Source organism: Mus caroli, chromosome 5 (genome assembly GCF_900094665.2).
Source record: "Mus caroli chromosome 5, CAROLI_EIJ_v1.1, whole genome shotgun sequence".
Classification (NCBI taxonomy): domain Eukaryota; kingdom Metazoa; phylum Chordata; class Mammalia; order Rodentia; family Muridae; genus Mus; species Mus caroli.
In genome coordinates, this window is record NC_034574.1 from 12893827 (window position 1) to 12917567 (window position 23741).

Genomic DNA, 23741 nt, shown 5'->3' on the forward strand with positions numbered 1-23741 from the left:
TTAATTATATTCTGATATGATTTAAATCAATTTATATAATGACATGCATGTATATTTATATAACTACTACATTTAGTAGAATATTTAGTAGAGTTTAAGGAAAATGGTCAATTATAAATTACAAGCATTATGCTCCTAGCTTGGTTCTTCTTGGTGATTTAGACTAAGTATTCCTCCTATGACAGAAGGCTTATGGTCTCCATATCAAATAAGGATTAGTAGTATAGCTATGAATAACTTTCTATATTAATGTGATATGTTATATATCATAATGCTGTGGTAATTAAGCTTCATTAAGAAGCAAATCTTTTTAAACATTGTCCATTGAAATGTATGAGACATTCATTCTCAGATTTTGATTAATATGAGTTGAAATATAAATATTTGTTACAAAATCCAATGTTATAAACCCTAAGGAGACTGTTGCTCACCTTAAAAGGGACTTACTATCAAATAATCTTTGGTTGTTCAGGAGTCAAAATTCATGTGTGAATTTATTATATTATAAAAACATATGACTCTGCCTTATAATATCCTTTAAAGTCTTGTTAGAGGAATTGTATTAGGTAAGATATTCCTGAAAATTTTAATCATAAGCCTATATAAAGTTCTATGTCTTATGAAGGAAGGGCCTTATGAAAAATATTATCTTCAGCATTATAACTTTAAATCATAGGTTGAGAGGAATTTGACAGTTTCATTATTTCAAAATTAAAAAAAAAAAGTCCTTTACTGTTTCATCAGTATAGGATTTTGAGAAAACACAGAAACAAGCAACAGGAGAACAGCTGTGTCATTCCCACCATAGACAACTATGTTTTCTCTTGTGTCTTGTAGAAGTAAGGTTTTCAAATGTCCACATTATGTACAATTTGGGGTTTTCCTCTTAGCATTTATACATCATCATTTTCATAGAGATATAGTCTACATAAATGCCCCCAATGCCAGGCTAGCATTTTATTTAAGTATGCATCATCACATTATACCAAATTGTATTGATTCCAGAAACAGCATCCTGAGGACTCCCTTTCATACTTGAAATTTGTGTCTTGGGGTAATCAAAACTAAGCAATTAAAATGTCATTGAAAGATTAAAAGAATGTCCTTTTCCTTTGTATAGAGGATGTCTTTCTGCTGGAAACTGACAATCCAAGGACAACACTGGTGTATGGCATCTTCACCACATCGAGGTAACTGGAGCACTCACAGCTCCTCATTTAAACAGTTCCTGCTCTTTACTTGTTCCAGATTACCAAAATATATTTGATCTTACGGAATTCTTTCAAAAAAAGTTTGCAAAGAGTTAAATTGTTAAAAACAATTATGTGTTGTTCTTTAGAAAAAAAATGAAACTATAAATTAAATTGAAGAAGTAAAATGCTTGAAGTAAATACTTCAAGCATTTAAATAAGTAAATATTTAAATAACAAAAGGAAATTCTAATAAAATCTATAGAATCTTAGGTTTTAGTAATGATGGATCTGTTTCTTTCCTGAATTTTGGCAGTGGTAGCACACAAGTATATACAGAGAACCCATAAAAATGTGTATATTTAATTATTTAAATTTTATAATAACTATGCATTATGAAAACTAAAAAGAAGTTTGAATTTGCATTGCAATAACTTTCAGTTCTTCACTAATCTACATCCTTTATTATGAGGATCGAACAAAAACTGAACTGGTTCTATTATTCTATAATATGATAATATTTTTGCATTTCAAAATTGGCTTAATAGGAGTGCAATGTCAACTTTATCATGTTTTGCATGCCTTTCTCATAGACCCAAAATTTCATGTGTACATTTTTCTGTAGATTAGTTTTGTACTAGGGTGTTAGTGTGAATTCAGTCACAAACTCCAGATGTGTCTATTGAGCCTTTAGTTGTATGCATTGGTTCCTTGTTACTTAATAGAAAACTTCAAAGGAGTTATTGAAACAATTCTTTTATAAGTTAATTTTAAATGAGGGAATTGCCTGAGGAGATGCCTCAGTGAGAAAGAGATCTTGCTGTCCATGAGACCCTGACCTCTATGGAAACACACGTTTAGCCCTGGGATTGTTCCAGATGTAGAGAGGGTGGGTCCTGAGCAGTTTGCTGTTTAACTAGTGTCATCAAAATGGCAAGTCTCAGGTTCATTGTGAGGCCCTATATTAAGGGAATAAGGCTGGCAATGATAGAGGACTGACTTTTGAATGCACACATACAGTTGTACACTCGTGGACATAATATGTATAGACATATGCATATGTGCAGTCACTCATACACCACACACAAAATAGTTTTAAAAAGGAGCATAAGATGTGGTGGTACAATTGTAAACTGCTATGAGCCTTTCATAATAAAAGAGTTGGCAGGAATAGTGAAGAACAATCACTTATGTTTGCCCTGGAAGAAATTCAGACAGGCCTCCCGGACAGTAGGCTCAGCTCCTGTTCTAGCAGATAAGTAGTCTCACATTGCTTATCAAGCAGCAAAACTGCCAAAATTTCAATCAAATATTGATTTCAATATAATTATGTTCTACTTTTATATTTGTCAAAAACATGATTTCAATTATTCTGACCTAATGATAATGGAAATAATTTTTATTAAGAATGTAAACAAATTTATGACTAAATAGACCTTAATAAAATGGCCTTGAATCCTTTGGGAAAGCATGGGTGTGCTCACATGCCTGACTTTGCATGCATCTTGTTATGTGAGAGTACTTATGAAACGCTGTGTGTGCATGCATGCGTGCGTGCGCGCATGTGTGTGTGTAAGCCAGAAAAAAATCTCAGTTGTTCTTTCTCAGGAGTCATCATCCAACTTGCTTTTTCAGACAGAGATTTTCAGAAGTCTGCAGCTCACCCAGGCTGCAGGCTGGACAGGTTGCAGGTGAAACCCAGTGCATGTCTCCCCCTCAGTGCGGTTATCAACACACTTCACTAATCACTCACAGTTGTTGTTCTTTCTTCTGTGGGTACTGGGGATTGATCTTAGACTCTCATGCTTGCAAAGTCAGTGCTTTATCAATTGAGCTCTCTCCTCATCCCCATCCCTGGATCTCTTTCATAATGTGACTAAAGGAAAAATACACATACAAAGACAACATGGACTTCTCCACTTGCCAGTCAGGCTCTCATAGAAGAACAGCCAAGTTATGATAATACTACTGTAAGGAAACATGATGTTCACATATTAATGGGAATTAATAGAGCATGAAATCAACATTCTGTTTGTGGTTGATTAGAGTAAAAATTCATAGTTTCGGTTTTTTATTTTATTGAAAATAGATTTTTTTCCTCACATAATATATTCTGATTACAGCTTCTTTCCCTCTACTCCTCCCAGTTCTCCCCAGATCTCTCACATCTGGATCCACTACCTTTCTGTCTCTCATTAGAAAACAGACTTCTAGGAGATAGTAATAAAATTTAATATAATAAGATAAACCAAAAACTAACACATCAACTGGACAGAACAAACAGACAGAAGTAAATAGCCCAAGAGAAGACATAAAGCCTGACTCACTCATTTGCACACTCAGGAATTCTATAAAAACATTAAATTGGAAAGTCATACTATATACGCAAAGGAACTTTTGGGCGAATAGAGATAGGAAAAATATGCAAGTAAATGAATGTTAAAACAACATTCATAAAATATTTTTTTGTTTTTAAAATGGAAAAGTCCTGACATGACAGTATTGAGACAGGAACCACCAAAGATGTCCTTGAGTTGATTTCCTGTTGGCTATCACCTGTTGGGCATGCAGCCTACCCTTGAGAAGAGGTCATTTCCCCAGTCAGACTCCCTTAGAGAAAACTAAATTTGCATTTGCAAGGGGTTATCAACTGGAGTTTGCTTCAGAGAGAAAGATGGGGGAGGGGTCTATGTCTGCTTCTCTTAGCTGTTGGTTCTCATCTAGTGCAGACCCATACCCTGGTCTCTGTGAGTTCATATGTGCTCTGATAATGTTGATTTAGAGGGGTTTGTTTCTTGATGTCTTCCTTTCATTCTGGCTCTTGCGCTAGACCTTCCACTGAGTTTGCTGAGCCCTGTGGGGAGGGATTTGATGGACACATCCCTATCAGGGAAGAGTGTTACAAGTTCTTTTACCCTGTATAATATCCGGCTATGGGTCTCTTGGTTGGTTCCCCTCTGCTTGAGAAGGAAGCTTCTCTATTGCTGGCTGAGCAAGGCACTGATCTGCTTCCCTGGCCAGAGTGCTCACATTCACATTGTTAAATTCAATCATCGCTGAATATTTGTTGCTGCTAAAATAAACTAGAAATTTTAGAATTCTAATTTTTGGAAATGTTAAGAACTTTGTTCTAACTTATTATTGTTTACTCCTGAGTTAATTAATTAAATATGGCAATGGTTTGTAATCTATTACTTATTTCAAAATAACTGGATATTATTAAATTTTTAAAGTATACAAAAGTACTTAGCTTTTAGCTAAATATCAGCTTTTTATTTGAACACTACTTATGTGTAGTATATATTTTTATCACAGGCTTCTTTATTTATTTTGTGACACACACACACACACACATATATATATATATATATATATATATATATATATATATATATATATGCATGACACAGCACACATGAAGGGTCAGAGCATAACATGTGGAAGGTAGCTTCCTGCTTCCATATTGTGTGTTAACAGAATTCAAACCAGGTTGTAAGACTTGGTGGCTGATGTGTTTACCCACAGAGCCATCTTACCACAACAACTGTAATATATTTTATGAAAAATAAGAGACTCTTTTTTTCATTTTCAGCTCTGTTTTTAAGGGATCGGCAGTGTGTGTGTATCATTTATCTGATATACAAACTGTATTCAATGGGCCCTTTGCCCACAAGGAAGGGCCCAATCACCAGCTGATATCCTATCAAGGTAGAATCCCATATCCTCGCCCAGGAACTGTAAGTACCCCTAAAATGTACTCTCATCATACTTAGGCAAATATTACATTTACATTATTAAATATAACTGTGGTCCTATGGGTATGCTCATTATAATTTTTCAGGTTTATGGTTCCAGATTAATCCTTTTGTGGTTTGAGATTTTGCTAATATGCCATATATGTTATAAAATGTGTTATAAATATGTAAAATATCTGCAATTTTTATAAGCACTATAATTACCAACAAAATCGCAGTGAGATCCCAAAGCAACTTCGTTAAATATGATAGAGATTTTTTTCTAATTTTAAAGCTCTAACGTTGTAAATTTCAGTTGAAGACTAAATATTTTAACACAATTGCTAGCACGCGTACGCATGCATGTGCACAGACACACTTACACACACACACTCACATACACTTTTCTTTTCTTTTCTTTTCTTTTTTTTTTTTGTTGATAATGTTCCAATGTATAGCCTCAGCCAACATAAATAATCACTAAGTAGGCCAGGCTGGTCTTGAACTCACAGAGATCCACCTGCCTCTGCGTCCCAAGATCTGGAATCAAAGGCATGTGCCACCATGCTAAGCCTGCTAGTTGTGTGTGTATGTGAGTGTGAGTGTGAGTGTGTGTGTGTGTTTTATATTTTATATTAAAATTTTCATTTTATATATGATCACATGAAATATTAACTTAGAGGTAACTCAATTTAACTATTTTTAACTTATTTGTCTGCTTGAATTAAGAGTAGTTAATTGAATAAGATGAGAGAGCATTTCTTTTAAATCCTTGTCAAATGAACAGGCACAACTTTCTAGGACCTTTGGGAATAAGGTTAAGTGAGTTCTAAAAGGAAATTTGTGACTGGGAATGTTTGCATTAAAAAGTTAAAACGGAATTAGAGAGATGGCTCAGTTCATAAGATCACTTCTTGCTCTTGCTGAGGACCCAGCACCTACGTGGTGGTTCACAATCATCTCCCACTCCAGCTGCAGTGAATCTAATGCCCTCTTTTGAGTTTTGTGTGTACCAAGCAAACACACGATGCACATTCATGTAGGTGAAACACTGACACATAAAGTAAAATTAATAAATACTATAAAATGGTCTGGAAGCAAGGCTCAGTAGTTAAGAGCATTTGTTGTTCTTGCAGAGGACAAAGGTTTGTTCTCAGCACCTATATGCAGGTTTACAACCATTCATACCTCCACTTCCAGGGGCTCAATGCCCTATTCTGAACTTCCTATGGACCAAGCACACATGTGATGCACCTACATTCATGCAAGCAAAAGACTGACAAATCTCATTAAATGAATAAATCTAATAAAATATCAAATATCTCAAATAACTTACCCTGTGCTTAAAAGTCTAGGAAAAGTAAGGCCAACATAAGTTAAAGTAGTAGGCAGTAAGAATAAGAGAGATCATGGCACATTTGTTTGTTTGTTTGTTTGTTTGTTTGTTTGCTTGTTTGCTTGAGCAGAGTTTTTCTTTGTAGCCCTGACTATCCTACAATTCACTCTGTGTACCAGGCTGGCCTCTCAAGTGCCAGGATGAAAATATGAGCCACTACCATCTATCTTCATGGCAGATACTAACGAAATGTACATGTAAAGAACATGTACATGCAAACAAGCAAGCACAATATGGTTAATAGATACATGAGGTTTACTGATCCAAAGCTGAGCTAACAAGGAGAAAAGGAAGACTCACAATAATTAAATTAGAGACTACTCCACGAAAATACATATAACAGGAAATACTGTTATATCCCAGATATAAATCTTGATAATCTAGAGGAACTTGATAAATTATTACACACATATGACCTGCTAGAGTTAAATCAAGAAAACACAAACAACAAGGAACAACACACAAGGAGACTGAAGCAGCAATAAAAACTCTCCCTACGAGGAGGACCAGATGTGTTCACTGCTCCATTCTACAAAACTTTTATGGAAGAGCTGACAAGATTACTGATCAAGCTGTTCATAAAATTTTTAAAAAAGGAAGGAACACTACCAACATTATTCCACTGAAGTAGTATTCTCTTGAAGGAAAAACCACATAAAAACGTAATGAAATTAATTAAAACCTATGAGCTGCTCTCTCTGATGAACACAGATAAAAATATTCCTCCCCCGTTTTATTTATTCTTCTTTCATACAACACATCTCACCCACAGTTTCCCTTCCCTGTTCTCCTTTCTGTCTCCCCCAACCTCAAGTCTCTCCCAGATCCATTGCTTCTCTCTTTCCCTTCAGGAAAGTCCAGGCCTCTAAGAATGTCAACTTAACAAAACACAACAAGCTACAATAAGACTAGATCCAAACTCTCATATAAAGCCTGGATGAATCAACCCAGTAGGAATAGAAGAGTTCTAAACATAGTCAGAGAAATCCCCATTTCCAACGTTAGGAGTTTCACAAAAAAAAACCCAAGCTAAACAACCACAGTATGTTTGCAAAGGGTCTAGTCAGTTCTACTCAGGCTCTGCGATTGCTGCTTCAGCCTCTGTAAGCCCCTGTGGGCCCTGCTTGGTTGACTGCGGGCCTTGTTCTCATGGTGTCCTCAACCTGTCTGGCACCTACAATTCTTCCTCCCACTCTTCCCTGTGGACAAGTATGTTCTTAATAAAAGTCTTAAAAATCATATTTAAGATATGAATCTTACTAGGCTTTCTAATGTGTTGATTTACTTTAATTTTACAGGACAAAAGAGCAGTTTTATACTGTCCAGTCCTTTGTTTTCTGAATGTTTTAAGTTATCCTGTGAAGTTTTTAAATCATCCACTAAGTTTAAAGAGACTCTATCTCCTGAAAATTAAAAAAATAAAAATAAAAGACTTAGACTGAACACATTGGTGTGTGTGTGTGTAGAAGAAATAACTTTTGGTTACTATTGAAAATTATTTGAATTGCTATTGATCCCTAAAAATATTGTACTTAAAATATTATAATTATCAAGTCTAGCAACTAGCTTGATTTAATTCCCTTTGAAAAGAGTATCTCCTTGATGTTTACAGCTCAAAATAACCTGGGCAGAACACTGACTAACTGCTTCTAAAATGAAGAAAAACTATCAATAGATATAGTCATGTCAGGGTACTTAAGTCTGATAGTAGATCGGAAGCAAAACTGACCTAGGAGGAGAAAAGGTTGAGAAAATTTCATGGGAGTAAAAAAATCTTCAAATTACTCTATATATTTCCAGAAGCCTCAATAATAATTTATTCAAGGATGAATTATAATCGTAAAATGATTAGTATGTGACCTAACTAAGTTTATACTTTAATACAAGAAAGTAAGCGGTGATAGTGATCTGGTGTAGTTTCTCCAGTACGTGAACAGATAGTACAAGAGCAATGAGCTTGCAAACTCAATAAAACTCTATGCACCCCCTCCTGTTACTTAAGTGAAATCCCCATAAAGCATTTAAAAAATTTAAAAAAGTACATTTATTAAACCAAGGGCTCAGATGCTCATGAACAATGTTCTGAGGCTGTCTTTCTTCTCTCCCTAAACTGACATTTTATATGATTTGTTCCTTTCATTAACCGAAGACATCCAAGCAGTAACTTAAAATTAGCCATGGTGGGAGATATTCACGCAGCTGAATCAGCCTAAGTTCCCACTATGACTCTTTACCCATGTGGCACCTAAAAGCCACATGGACATGTGTACAAGGCCCTGAGCATCACACAGAAAACCACTGTTGAAAAGCAATCATTGTGTACACTGTGGGAAGAGATCAACCCCTCTCCACAAATAAACCAAGGCTAAATTAGAAAATTCTGCTAACAGTCTCATTTTTTAAAAGCTCTTAAGAATAAGCATTTTCCTCCGTTCTAAAACAGTGTGGAATGAGCCAGGGATTAGTGACACACATCTGGAACAGACTCTGCAAAAGGGGAGTAGTCAGTACTTAAGACATGTTTCTATAATGTGGTTTCTTACATCTGGTCTTGAGACCACAACAGCTCCTCTAAATCCAGAAATTGTCAGATGAGTGGTCCTTAGGGAATCAAAGGGGCAGGGTGGAGGAATGACCCCAAAACTCCTCCTAGAGAAGTATGCTTCCCTGAAGATCTGGTCACTCCACCCTGAGCCCAGCAAAACAGCATGAAGTCAGCTTTCTAACTCAGTTGCCAGTGGAGGCCTCAGCTCAGTGCTTCCTGCTTCTGTAGCCAGAAGATCTTTAGCCAAGTGAACTCGAGCAGTCCTTTACCTCTAGGGTTAACAATGCTGTTCCTGTCTCTGAAGTCTTCCCAATGAGGGATCAACTGTGATTGTCATTCTTCATTTCTGCACACAGTAGTCAGGTTGCTGGGTCAACCTCATAAATATATAACTTTGTTTTTAAGTAAAGGACACGGGCAGAAATCTTATACCCCCATTCTCGTGTTCCCTGTAGGTGTTTCCTTCAAAGCAGGGTGTGTAGCTGTGCTAGCAAATAGCCCAACCAGCAAGCACAAGTTAAGTGCTGGGAAGACTGCCAATTGTGTCATAATGTTTTTCCATAAGTATCTCAAGTTTGTGGAAGAAACAAGACACCTTTGGTATGTTGCAAAGGGCATCCAAAGACTTCAGACTCTCTGTGGCTGAGCTAATGCGTTCCATTATCCTGTTGCTGTGAGGATAAAGCTTCTGTAGACTCCATGTAACCTGTACATCCAGCTGAAACAGAACCTAATAATGTGTTCATTCTAAACTCCCATTTAGACCTGTACCAGAACCGTATCCTCCAGTGTTCCAAGGACAGTTCCCTAAAGAGCTCAGTCTGTTTGCTGTTCTCCAAGTTTCTTCACTGATCCTAGAAGTCATATTTACCCATGATTCTAAATTTGTTTTCTTTTCTTTCTTTTTGGGATTACAATTTCAAAATTATATCTTTCCTTTCCTTTACACTCTCCAAGGCCTCCTTTACTCACTTTCAAATTCATGGCCTCTTTGTTGTTTCATGCTAGTTGGGCTGTTTGCTAGCACATGAAATTTATAAATTTTTAGTATTTATAAGTGTGTGTGTACTCATAAATACTACCTTCTCAGTCCTGTAATGTTACTTTTATATTTATTTTAGTGAGGTGTGTGTGTGTGTGTGTGTGTCTGTGTCTGTGTTTTTAGGTAAATAGGTACGTAGGTAGGTAGGTAGGTAGGTAGGTAGATAGGTAGGTAGGGTCAATTTTTAGCTTCTACCATGTAGGTAGAATGGAACTCAGGTCATCGAGTTTGGCAGTAAACTTGCTGAGCCCTCAGTACCTCTGTAAATTGGTTTTAAAAATACTGACTCATTCATGTTTATGACAATTATTCCTGAACCATGATCTGTCATTTATATTTTATGTATGTCTCCAGCCATTACTTTGTTGTCACAAAGCTGTTTTTCTTCTTTATTAGTGTGCTTATATCTGTAAAGCCATAATCTCTTGTTCTAATGTTCACCACAGGACTCATCAAATGGCATTTAGAAAAAAATAAATATTCAAAGCATATTTATTCATCTATTGCAGTAGTCTAGAACTGCATTGGAACTGGTGGACCTCCATCACAGATCTGAGGAGCAGAACATGGGAAGACTAGCGGCAGGGGTGCTATGACCACCTGAGTGTAACCCAGGGGTTAGGGACACAACTGTTAATGCTCAATGTTAATGTTAATGTTAATGACAATCTTTGTTTTCAGTTTCTCCCTTGGCATTTCATCATTAGTCAAAATGTCTCAGAAACTGGTATTTACCTCTGCTTCAAAACAGGATAGAATAACTGGGAAAACAATACTTGAGTTTATCTAAAATTACTTAATGCTAATCTGTATGATAAAAGTAACCTACAGAATGGAGTTGTTTTATGATAATGCTTGTTGATTCTGCTATCATTTTCTTTTTGTATTTGCATCATTTCTACCCCTTTGCCCCTTGCAAATTCTCCCATACCCCAACCCTCTCAAACCCATGACCTTTTCTTTAATTATTATTGTTTCTATTATCATTGTTGCACACACAAAAACTTATATGTCCAATGTGTTTTAGAGGTGATTACATGGGATTGACTAGCCTATTAGGGTCAGGTCTGACTCCACCCCCCACCCCTTTTCATCTAGTGGTAAGTTCTTGTGAAATTTCCCAGCTGGTATCCATTATGCAGGTCTTGTTTATGCAAACAAATTATTGAGATCTCATAGGATCAGCTTTTCTGTCATGTTTAGGGAACACTAGCTAGAAACCGTTGTCTTCAGACTCTTACTCTTATAAATCTATTACCCTTTCCTACTTGGGGCTATTCTATCCTTAGATGGAGGGTTATATTGTAGATATAGCTGGGTTTGGGTACCCTCAATCACCTACTCTTTACATTTTGACCATTTATGAGTCACTGTAATAGTGTTCATCTGCTCAAAAAACCTTCATTGAGGTTTGACATCCTTCATGAGGGATGACAACTGTACTTATCCATAGATATAAAGATATAGATTTACAATGCCATTAAAAATTCGATTGTTCTAGGAGAATTTCAATGTAGGGTTCTCCCCTAGAGTCTATGATCCCTCCAGCCTCAGGCAGTTGGATAAATACATAGTAAAATAATGGTCCCAATTTAATTTACAGACCCTTAGTTCCGATCAGATAGTTAAAACTGGGTACCTATCTATTATCCTGAACAACAATTAACTCTGAAAGAGTGCAATTGAACTGCTGAAATTTCTTGAAGATAACTTACAATATCTCAAGGTCCCAATGTGCATACTTACCTATACCTTAAGATGATACAAATACTATTATACACTAAATATTTGGCAGGATTTCACTGAGGAAATGCACCAGTGCAGATAGAGTTTGAGAGGAGGAAGACAACTTTTTATCTTGTCACCATTTTCACAACTCAATTTGCCTTGAATGCTAATCTTATGGCATGAAGCAGGGGAATGTATGATTCATACCATAATTACTTCTTTTCTAAACTTGAAAATGATGTCATACTGGGAAAGTCTTATTTCTAAGGGAGGAGTACATTGTGCATCCATAGCAAAAGTAGAAGATGAGTCACTGATTATAAAAATGTAAAGATCACTGATTAGGGGCTGGCAAGATGGCGAAGCAGGTAAAGAAAGTTGTCTTGCAAACTTTATCACCCGAATCGATTCCTAGCACCTATGTAAAGTAGAAACAGAGAGCTGAATCTGCAAAGTTATCTTTACAGCACACACACACACACACACACACACACACACACACACATACACACCACCACCACCACCACTACCAATATCAATAACAATCATAATGCATATAACAATAAAAATAGTTTTTGAAAACTATTGATTTCTGTTACCTGTTTAACCAGCATGATTTTGAGCAACCTTAACAAAGCTTTCATTAAGATCTTTATTTTTAAGTAAAAGTTCTAAATAGGATACTGAAAATTTAATAAATCATCACTTACACGTGTATAACAATTAGTGGAAAAGGAGCCAAATATTTAAGAGAAAGCAAGAAAGGATATAGAGGAGAGTGTGCAGAGAGGAAAGAGAAAGGCATAAAATTAATTATAGCATAATCTCAAGGAACAAAAGAAAGAATTATTAAAGGAAATCATAAATCATAAATCAAACTAACAATTGTAAATTGTACAAATTGCCAAGCAATGTGTGTTAACTGTGGAGGTTTTACAGTGTACCAGCAAGAGTTCCTATAAACACTTAGGAAGGTGGCTCCGCACAGCAAGCTGTAATTAGTGGTGTCTTCTGCATGTCTGGAGCTGCAGAAATTGCCCTTGCATTGTTCTTTCCATAGTTTCATTCAGTGCGCATCATATTGCCCTTTTTCCACTTTGTGTGAAGAATGAGGGTTGAAAACAGCAGAACCCATACTTTGAAGAAGAATGGAACACAACTGTCAGCTCAGAACAACCTCAACTTAAATTCTTTGTCCACATTTGGCCTTCATTTTAGGAAATTTAGAAGCAGGAATATTGAATTTTTTTTCTTGTAATGAAAACATATTCCCAGATCATGGGAATATTCAGGGACAGGCTGACTTTTATTATTTATTTCATGAATCTTTTCATTGTTCCTGTTGATTTTCTCTAAAAACAGAAAGTGTGTGTGCTTGTGTGTATGTATGTTTGTATATGTGTGTGTATGTGTCTGTCTGTGTGTGCCTGTGTGTGTGCGTGTGTGTGTCCTATAAAAAGTTTTGGTTGAGTTGATTGATCTTGGTCTAAAACTTCCTGATGACAATAGGTTTGTATTGAATTCTGCTGACAGATTTGAGTGAATGTTTGCCTGTCGTGTTGACACAAAGACCCTGGCATCATTGACTAGCTAATGCAAAGGTTTAACACAGAGGATGGTAAATCTTGCTTGGTTTCCAGTGTAGCTCCTCTTTCTTAACTAAATCAGCAGTAAAGATCTGACAGATTTCCCCATTTCTGCCTTCTGTTAAAATCTAGCAGTGTTCATCCTATGTACCTGATAGAAGTAAACAGTTCATTTTAAGGGTTGCTGTCAACTTTGAGTGAGGCGTAACATTCTAGAGGGTCACAGTCCTTATATCATATCACAGTTACCAAGATGCTAAGAACAGCAGTTTTGTAGAACCTCCTTAAATATTACATAAAAACTACAGCAGAGATAATTTATTTCAAGAGAAACATAAAAGCCATCTTTATTTCTGAAGATACATTTTGAAGTATTTAATACATTTAGGCACATGTTCGTTGTACAATTGTATTTGACAATTTGGCTCACAGGACTTAACTCTTGAATGCTATTGGTTACTGTGTTCGAACTTCAAGCTTCAGCAGTTCCATTTTACCTGAAAGTTTGGTCCTGGCTAACAGTGGGAACTTCTTCCTCTGAATCCATTGTTGGGTCCCCTTACAGAACTGTGGATCCTTCCCAGTTAGTTGTCCATGTTTTTTAATGTCATCACTGCTTCCTGTCTGTGAAAACTTGAGGCTCTTCTGGATAGAAGGGAATCTCCCATTTTATCGAGTCCTTATACCAAGATTGCAGCCACCACCATCTAATGAACACAACTACATTTATCAGACAGTAGTTGTATTGACAGTTTTGTTATATGCCAATATACTAAACAGAATTGACAGATCTAATGCTCACTAACACAGCTTACAATCCAGACAACAAACATGCAAAAATGATTAAAGCAGTCAAAATGAAAACAATTTCATAAAGGGTTGTGAGGGGGAAATCCAGCTAAGGAGACAGAGGAGAGATGAACATGAGCTAGTCCCATAGATGTAGTCATCCTGGAAGAAGACTGGGCCTAGGCTGGAGCAGAAGCTGTGAGGTAGACAACTGTGGGTGCCAAGATCTAAAGAGAATTGTGCCTGACATTCTGGGATAGCACTAGCTATAGAGGCAACCTGGATTCAGTGTAGAGAGGAGATGGCAGGCCATTCTAAAAGCTATTGGTGTTTTGCTTTAAAACCAATGGACATGGTAGAACTCTCTTCCAGAATAAGTTATCAGATCTCACCCCCAACACTGAGCTGAGCTCCAACTTCAAGATCTCTCTAGGGAAGGGAGATCATCTGGAAAGAGATTCTTTTACATCAGAATTCCAATTAAATATGACAATGGCAATCTAATTTATTTTTATATGATCGCAGCACTAGGTTGTGCCCACGGGTGTTCTTGCCAGCAATAAACTTCTGGATACAAAATAAGAAACAGAGCAATGACTGCTGAAAGGAGTAAAAGGTTAGGACATTTTCAAAGGTGCATCACGTCTTCTGTACAAGCGCTCTGGGACAAGGAGACAAAAATTATTCAGTTACCTAAGGAAATGCATGTTATAGAGTAACTTTCTACAGACAGTGAATTCTCTGTCACTAAGATCAGACTCTTCCTGTTCTTCTCAGCAGATCTTCAATGTACTTTGAACAAGTCAAGTTGACTTTTTAAGTGTTTTGGAAACGATTATCACGACAAAGGGATGCTTTTTATTAATTTATTCCTTTTCTTTATTATACTTTTTTCAGTGCCCAGGAGGGGCCTTTACACCCAATATGAGAACCACCAAGGACTTCCCAGATGACGTTGTCACTTTTATTCGGAATCACCCTCTCATGTACAATTCCATCTACCCCATCCACAGAAGGCCTCTGATTGTCCGCATAGGCACTGACTACAAGTACACAAAGATTGCTGTGGACCGTGTGAATGCTGCTGATGGGAGATACCATGTTCTGTTTCTGGGCACAGGTAGGTGTTTAAGCTCATGTTGTACTGTTAAAGACTATGCAGAAATTTAGATGAAAAGGTAAGACCAAAATACTAAAATTAAAAGGATATCAATGTTTCCTTTTGTTTGGTCTTTGGCGAGGCATTTAGTCTCTACCTGCCTCCTTTTCTACAACTGTAAATGGAGTTAATAAGTTACTTATGAGGCTGTGATGAACAACCGAAGTTCATATACTCAAAGCATCCAAAATAGTTCCTTAGCTGTATTATAGTGAAAAATAAATATAAAGAGGGCTAAATTAGGGGCCAGAAGGGAGTTTTAAATATGATAGTATCCTTCTGAATGGAGCAGAATCTGTGACTTCTTAATAATGACTTGGAGTCATTTTCCAGAATGAAAATGATAGACAAGACATTCTCGTCGGTAACCTTGGTAAGCTGCTTGAAGTATAGACAGATATTTGGAAAATATTAAAGACATTTGGAAAATATTATGGCTGCTCTTTTAATAGAGCCAGCATCCTAAATTTTCAATTTTTTTTTACGAGAAATTCAACAAAAATAGTCTTATTTACAAAATCTTTCCTTACTGGGGACAATGAGTGTTTTATAGCATTAGTTCTCACAGTGTGGTCCTCAGACTAGCAAGATCAATATCACCCAGACCTTGTTAGAAGTACATCTGTAGGCAACTCCGCCAAGAATGGCAGATATGAAACCAAGCCATCTGTGCTTAAGCAAGCCCTTCTGGTGTTTCTAATGCACACTATGTTTGCAAAGCACTAGAAGGGAGAATGTAGTCTCTGCATGATGGGTAGAAAAGATTACAAATTCCATGCCTGCCTGATTCCACTTACACAAAGTCTCCGAGGTTCCTCTATATTGTCCAAGCAGCAGGATCTCACACACTTTCTGCCCTTGAGGCAGCAATACAGATCTCATCAGTTGTTTTTCTAGAATGTAAAAACAACTCCATGAAGTATGCAGTGTCTTCTAATTAAGGAAACAGACATAAAACATGCCTGTGAAAGTCACTGTAAAATGTGGTGGTTGTGGAACATGTAGTCTGAACTGAAGGAGTAGTGCTAAGATTTCAACCAACTTAAAAAATGTGGTAACTTTTTCTTGGCTAAATAAAAATTTCAGCCTGCTTTTCTTATGAAGTTCTTATTTTATACCTTCTTATGACAAAAACCCTGGATCTGAATCTTCCATTCACACATAATTTTTGTTTGAAATCCTAGAGACAGAGAATCTTCTAAAATGTATTCTTTGGCACGCCTAGAAGAATCTGGAAGAATTCTGGTCCTGCTTTGTTTCTGTGGCTTCTGACACATAAAATCCTTCCTTCCTAATCTAATCGTTCCTTATCTCTTGTCTATCCTGCCATCTCTAGGACCTTTGCTGTCAATCATCATCTCAATCCCTAGATCCTATTATTTCATCCTACACCAATTTTGGCTTAGGAAGCTTCTTCCCACACACAAAGCACTAGTGAGTATGCACCCTGCTGCCAATGCTATTTCACTACAGACTTCTTGAATGTTCTCATGCTTTGACCACTAAAATACCTCCCTGCCCTTGCACTTTAGAATCTATCCTTGTTTGTTACTTCATCCATGGGGCATACAATCCTTGTCCTCATTCTTCTTGTACATTGGTGTATCTGGAGGTTCTTTCTGTCTTCTTATTCTTATAGATTCTTTGACCACATTTAATTATGTAGCACGAGCAAACAAATTTTAAATGTCAGTAATCCTTGGCAAATGAATGGATGAATTTTGATTTCAAATTCTGTGATGCAAACTCAGTTTATACTCTTCCAAGACTTTCTAACTAATGCTTAATATGCGTTCCCATATTGCATTCTCTAGGGCATATTGTTCTCATGCTTTGATTTCTTTGTAACCTATAGTTTCTCTATAGGCATATCACAGGCATTTGATTATGTCCACTCTTACCCAGGCTCTCAGAAGACAATATTCATTTATATAACCATATGGTCTCATACATGATTACTAAATTAAATTAATCGTTTCCTTTAGAACGATAAAATATTCAAGGTGGAATTTTCATGAAAAAAACCTATATTTCTCAAAAGACAGTGCCATTTTGGAGTTCCACTTCTCTCGGTGTCTGTTAATTAGATGTTTGTCGTCTGTTTGCTTCTTTTGAAACCTGTTTAGGAGGTGATTGTTGATGTCATTCTAGGATTGCTTTCTTGTGAAAATCTACATAATAAATGTAGATTTCATGGGTGGAATGTTCAAGTCTTTTAAAACTGTTCAGCAATGTTGATTTAAATAGAAGAGAGCAAGAAGTATTCTGCAAGGATGCTTTGGCTTTTCTTCCCACATAAGTCAAAGACTTTTTATGTGTGTATTTAAACATGTGTGTCATTTCAGAAACTGTGTTTGGGCATATGCTTTTAATTGTAGTGGAGACTTCCCTAATGATTGTTACAAAGCCTCAGGAGTGTCATGAGAACTCTGTCCAAGTAGGAGAGTGCATGTTGCGGCAAGGCCTCTGCCCACAGCACCATTCTGGAAAGATGGCCACTGTCTTAACCACTAACCATTACTTATGTTGACCAACCAGAGAACACTGTAATTTTTGGACAAATGTTTCAACATTTATGAAGCTGGGATAAATAGTACACTGATATGAAATGACGTTTCTTTTAAAAATATTTCTTTGTGTATATCATCAGAGAATCAGTTAACCTTTTCTGAAGTGGCTTTTGAGAAAACCATTTAATCATTGTCTTAAGTGTAACTAAATCTGTATGTAAGTAGGGGGAAGTCAAGTTCTTTGGATGTTGCCAAATTTTTTTTAAGTACAGGAGAGTATTTCCATTGTCATAAATGAATATGGTGCAGTGATTATGGTGACAATGAGGAAAGCTATTATCATGGTTTCACTTACAGTCTGCTATCTTGAGACCTTCAGGAGGATTCAATGCAAGTGTCTGTTATCAAGAGAGTTTCCATAGAGAAAACTAACGTGAAAGGTCATTGGTATTCAAATAGGATAGCATGTAATTATGTAAGTGTACCCAGTATGAGTATTATGAATGACACTGTAGTTCACAGAACCTCCAATTTGGCTGTGTAGGCTCAAACCCTGATTATTATTTAACTCATTATCGTTATAAAATTTAGCTGAGTCTTGGATGCTGATAATTAAACTTCATCATCAGACTAAATTATCAGGCTATGGCTCATGACCCAACGCACAAAAAATAAATCAAATTTTTCTTTGTGTGTCATGAGGTCAGAAGAAAATAATTAAATAAAAGGAGAGACAAGAGAGACAGAGAGGATAAGAGAAGAGAATCAGCAGGGTTGGAGATGGGTTACAGGCAGCAAAGCCTATAGAGATTCATTGGTCTTTTATAGAAAAAAATACCTTCCCTTATTTGGGTTGATAAACATAGAAATTCATAAAATTAATCTTTAAAAAAGTATTTTCTAATCCATGGAGACTGTGTAGATATTCATGTTTTCCCAAATAAAATTTATTTTGTGGTAAATTATATTTACCACATGCTACTTTAGTAAAGTTTTACGTTGAGTATACTTAATTATTTTCTAAAAGTTCTGGCTAATAACTTTTAAGAAATTGTGTGTGTGTGTATAAGTAAAATCAACTATTTGTTTTATTCCTTAATATTCAATTTCCTTTTTAAAAAATCTTAGTCTTTAGGAAGGTTGGTAAATGCTATCATGGGATTAATAATTCTCCTTTAAGTTTTCCACCTACCACTAGCATCCAGACCACTGACCCAGAGCAGACTTTATTACACAGTCAAGAGATTTTTGGCTGTTTTCCTTTTACTTCTGGAGTTATGAAAATATTTAAGTGTCTGGGTAAGGTTCAGATACATTCTGTCAAGTTTCCATTCTTAGCACTACACGTGAATCAGGATGCGATCTTTGATGAAAAGGTTAGTGTTCTTGTGAATGGTGTCAAAGATTTAGGATGATTTAACAGCATTGTGGGATTTTTAGGGTAGGATCAGTGTGAGTGGTCTTCCACCACAACTCCTATATGGAATATACCATTTCATGCTTCTTATTAGCTTCCGTTTAACTGGATGAGTACTGAGTTGAAATGCTGGCTCCAGGAAGTCTTCCCAGTAGGCAGAGTTTTGAAGTGTGTGCCACATGTGTGAGCAGAGCCTGGAAATGCCGGCTTGGCAACACCGCAGAATAACTGCTTTCTTTATAACTAGAGGTGTTGGCAGTCACTGCTCTTGAAATGGCATTCTGAATGAGCTGCTGCGCCAGGAAGGCTGAGTTTCAGGGAACTCTCAAAAATACTCATGTAAAATTTGATAGCTGTAGAAATGTGTTTGAGTTGGGAACAGCCTACCATCAATTGAGAACTACACATGAAAATACTCCAAGGATGATGCACACATTTCTCTGTCATTTTGGAGCAGAGAAAAGGTCTCTTTAAAATCAGTGGGCTTTTATAACAAAGGGGGTTACTGCTTGTCACAGCGGATCTCCAGAGAGTAATCAGGGCATACTTGGAAACACTCACACATGCTCATGAAGGTCTATATGCATGCACACACACTCATCTCATACATACACAAGAAATCTATTTAAGATAATAAATTATTCTATGGGATGATACTTTACTAAAACCAAAATATATTTATAATCACTGAAAATAATTATTTCAAACACAGCATATCTTCCTATATGCCATTCTTTGGGAATGAATTCTTTGTAAGGTAGAAAAAGTCTCATAGGTTATCTAGACTGCCTAAAATATGCACTGATTACATTGTGTTAAGTAAATAAATTAATATTAACCTTTCCGAGATATCTTATTATTACAATGATGCTTGCTTTTCCCAGGCACATGAATAATTTTATTTAACCATCAAAATTTTTCTCTGAGGAAGTATAAGAATATAGGCTCCATTGAGTTGGAAAGATAACTTGGCCCTTAAAGGCTAGTCTCAAAACCAAAACCTGAAGATAGACTTTGTGGGTTCAGGTGACTTGATTTGGTATATTTATTATTGAGCACCAAGTTACTGGACTGAGATATATCAGGAAAAGTAGCTGCCTTATAGGAATTACTTTGGTGAGTGAGAAAATGAGTTTTGTGTATCATCCAACATTAGGTCAGACATCATTCTAGGTCATGTAAAATTATTTCTGTGTTGGCTGCAACAGATTCAGAATACAAATAGCTGGTGACTAATTTCACATTGTAGACATTTATCTTCAAGTTCCTATTTTGTTTAGCATAGACTATTTACATTTCTCTTTTACTAAAGATAATTTGATTTTCATTTTCTTATTTGACTTCAAACAACATGTTTTACCTGCACTTGCCAAGTAGATGTTGCTGATGAATTGACAGAACACTGGCCTTGGCATTTCTTTGTGTGAACAATATCACACACTTAACCTCATCTAACTGTTGTCACCAGGTCCTACATGTGAGCCAGATATACCTAACAAGGCGAGAGAGAGAAGACAAAGACACACTTTTCAATGAAGCACACTGGATTTTTGTGTGTAAATTAACTGCTAAAATTTAACCTGTAAATTTAATACACTCTTGTCTGCTATATTCCATTTTGACATGAAGGTATACACTTTTTTTGATGGAGAAACGTAGAACTTCACCTGAGTTTTTGGAATATTGCTACATTTATTGAGATTATACCTGTATCCAAAATGTTTCAAACATTTGACCAAACACATAGGAAAGCCTGCCAAGTTTCTTTTGCTTCACTTGAATGGATTTTGTAAATGGATTGATGTATTTGAAGGGGTTCTGAGTATGCAAGAGCATAGAGCTCTCAGCAAGAGATGGAGTGATTTGCTCTGTTTTCTACTTAATCACTGGTATTTTCTAGCTGGTTTGAGGACAACTAGAGTCAAACCTCATCACGGTTGCCTCTGTTTCCTCCTGCTCACGTAGGAGCATCAGTGCTGATTTATGAAGTCTGTTGTCTGTGTGTCAGGCATAAATCACCATGCTAGGTTTTTCTTCTTGCAGTACTGCCAGCTTCCTGGGGACAGCCCTCGAAGTCCTTGTCCTAGAAGAAATGCCCAGCAACCTGGACTTCCTATGACTCCCCATAGGCCTGTAGTTGTCTGTCATGTCTGTAGTGAGTGTTTGTGTAGGAATCAGGTCTGGCAAAAACAAAATGATTGCTCTTGGGAATGTTTAAATTTTAGAAAATTGGAGGAAATGCTTTTATAATGCAGTGGACATTAAAAGTAGAAATGTTTTAACACAGAACTTCTGAGCTAAGTGTATGGGACTAAAATTGTACGTTTTACTTTTCAAATCTGCATGCTTAGTTTTCTTTCCCACTCATGCAGTTGCAGAATATTGAACACCCAAATATCTCTTCCTCAAAGGTCAAACTGGAGATGATGGCACTTAATTAGCAAAGGGTTTCCCAGGTGTGTTTAATGTTTCTGACCTTGAGAAGGGGGACATTTTTGCAAACAGTGTGAGTGTGCTCAACACAAACTTGTGTCTCTAAGAAGGAGAGAAAGAGAGAAAGAGAGAGAGAGAGAGAGTGAGAGAGAGAGAGAGAGAGAGAGAGAGAGAGAGGAAGGAAGGAAGGAAGGAAGGAAGGAAGGAAGGAAGGAAAGAAAGAAAGAAAGAAAGAAAGAAAGAAAGAAAGAAAGAAAGAAAGAAAGAAAGAAAGAAAGAAAGAAAGAAAGGAAGAAAGGAAGAAAGGAAGAAAGGAAGAAAGAAAGAGAGAGTAATTGCCCTTGGCTATAGTAAAAAAAAAAGATGGAAGGCATAGGAAACAATGTCAAAAATGTAACACTGATGTCCCTGGAGATGGAAGAGAGCAATCATGTATGGAGGAATATAGAAGTCTCTAAACAATTGTAAAACACAGGAAACCAGTTCTCCTTAGAACATACAGAATATAAGGCTGAAAATATTTATTTTGGCATACTGAGATCCATGTTGAATTTCTAGTCACCATAATACTAAGAGGAGCAATGTGTGCTATTCAAAAACACTAAATTGCTAATAATTGTTTATGTAGCAATTAAAAACTAATTCAATCAGCTTTTGAATTGTAGCGTACTTCATTAAATATAAACAACTTTAAAATAATGATTAAACAAATATTCTGTTTTTAGACTCTGAAAGGAAAGCCAGCACTGACTAATGCATAAAGATAATATTATATTTCAATTTAAGCTTCTTTTTAAATTTCTGAGATACAGCACAATAACAAACTACAAGACCTTGTAATCACAATGCTTCATTGGCTACATTAGGGTAGACAGGGTCACATTCTCCATCTGTTAAAGCTGAGAACCATACAATGCACGCAGTCATGAGACTGAGGTTCTATCAGACAGCATTTCGCTATTGCCTACAGACAACATCACGTGCTCCTCCATGAGTTGAACAAAGGGGTGACTTATAGGGTATTTACTTTAAATATGCCAGACACACTTATATTAAATTTAAAGCATTTTTATGTTAGGTTTTAATGTATATTTTGCAAACATGCATGCATGTGCTTTCATGATGTAGCATGTATGTGGAAATCAGGATTCCGACTCAGTTGAGCAGTGACCATCGCCCACTCAGCCATTCCATCTACCCCATAATACGAATGCAGGAAGTACATTAAAATGGCCAAGAGGAAAGATAGCTTTTTGTATAGCAAAGGTATGAAAGGGTGCCTATATAAAATAGAACCTGGAATTTGGAGATAGAAAGGGATTATCTAAATTAAAAAATATGCAGAAGAAGAGATGAGATGATAGCAAATTCATTATCATCACATGTACACACATATGCACACACACACATACACACACACACACCGTGGCTTTGCTAATAGTTAACACTGAGTTAACTAATTGAAATTCTTCCCTTTTAAAACTCTATAAACAGAGAATTTGGTTAACTAAATGGCTTATTTAAGATTGTGGTATCTTCAGAAACAGTATTGAAATAAAGCTGATTTCTCCCTCACATTGGTTTGAAGTTTTGGTGGACTCTCCAGATGGATAAGTCAAAGAAGGTGTTACTACAGATGCACTTCAGCAGAGAGTGCTGAGCTACAGATAGAGATAGGAGCCTCATTAGCCAAGTATGTGTTAGATGAATCCCTGACAGTGCTGAGACCCAATGAGGAATTGTAATTGTAAAGATGTAACTGAGAATTCCATGGATGAGTAAGAAAGAGTATTTCCTAATAAGAGTGAAGATTGATGATGAAATAAGTGTAGAATCAAAAGAAGTGATATTATACTGACCTTCCGAAAAGAGCGGGGCAGGCAGGAAGATGCAGTGGACAAGATCGTTACATTTGCATGTACTTGTTGCATGCTAGTTCCCACATTACACTATCTTCTTATAGTCTCATTGAGGAGGGAATAACCATTTCATTAGTATATAAAGTGTTGCGGCCCGCCCGCGGACCACAACACGAACGGTTCAACTGAGAATGGCAGTTCCCTGCAAAGAGAGGTAACTAGATAGGGCGGAAGAAACAATGGAGTCAAGACAAAACTCTGATCAAGACTCAATTTAATATTTCCAGACACTCAGTTTATAAAGGAAGGGGGAGGGAACCCAATTTCCCGCCAAGTAACTCAGGGTCCAGTAG

General features: G+C 36.5%; 1 protein-coding gene across 1 annotated transcript in view; it reads left to right on the forward strand.

Annotated features, from left to right (window-relative positions):
• Positions 1 to 23741, forward strand: part of Sema3c (semaphorin 3C) — a 150304-nt gene that overhangs the window by 98211 nt on the left and 28352 nt on the right. The window contains exons 10-12 of the mRNA XM_021161998.2: positions 1121 to 1190; positions 4783 to 4927; positions 14908 to 15130. Coding sequence (XP_021017657.1) covers positions 1121 to 1190; positions 4783 to 4927; positions 14908 to 15130 — 438 coding nt within the window. The remainder of the gene's footprint in view (positions 1 to 1120; positions 1191 to 4782; positions 4928 to 14907; positions 15131 to 23741) is intronic.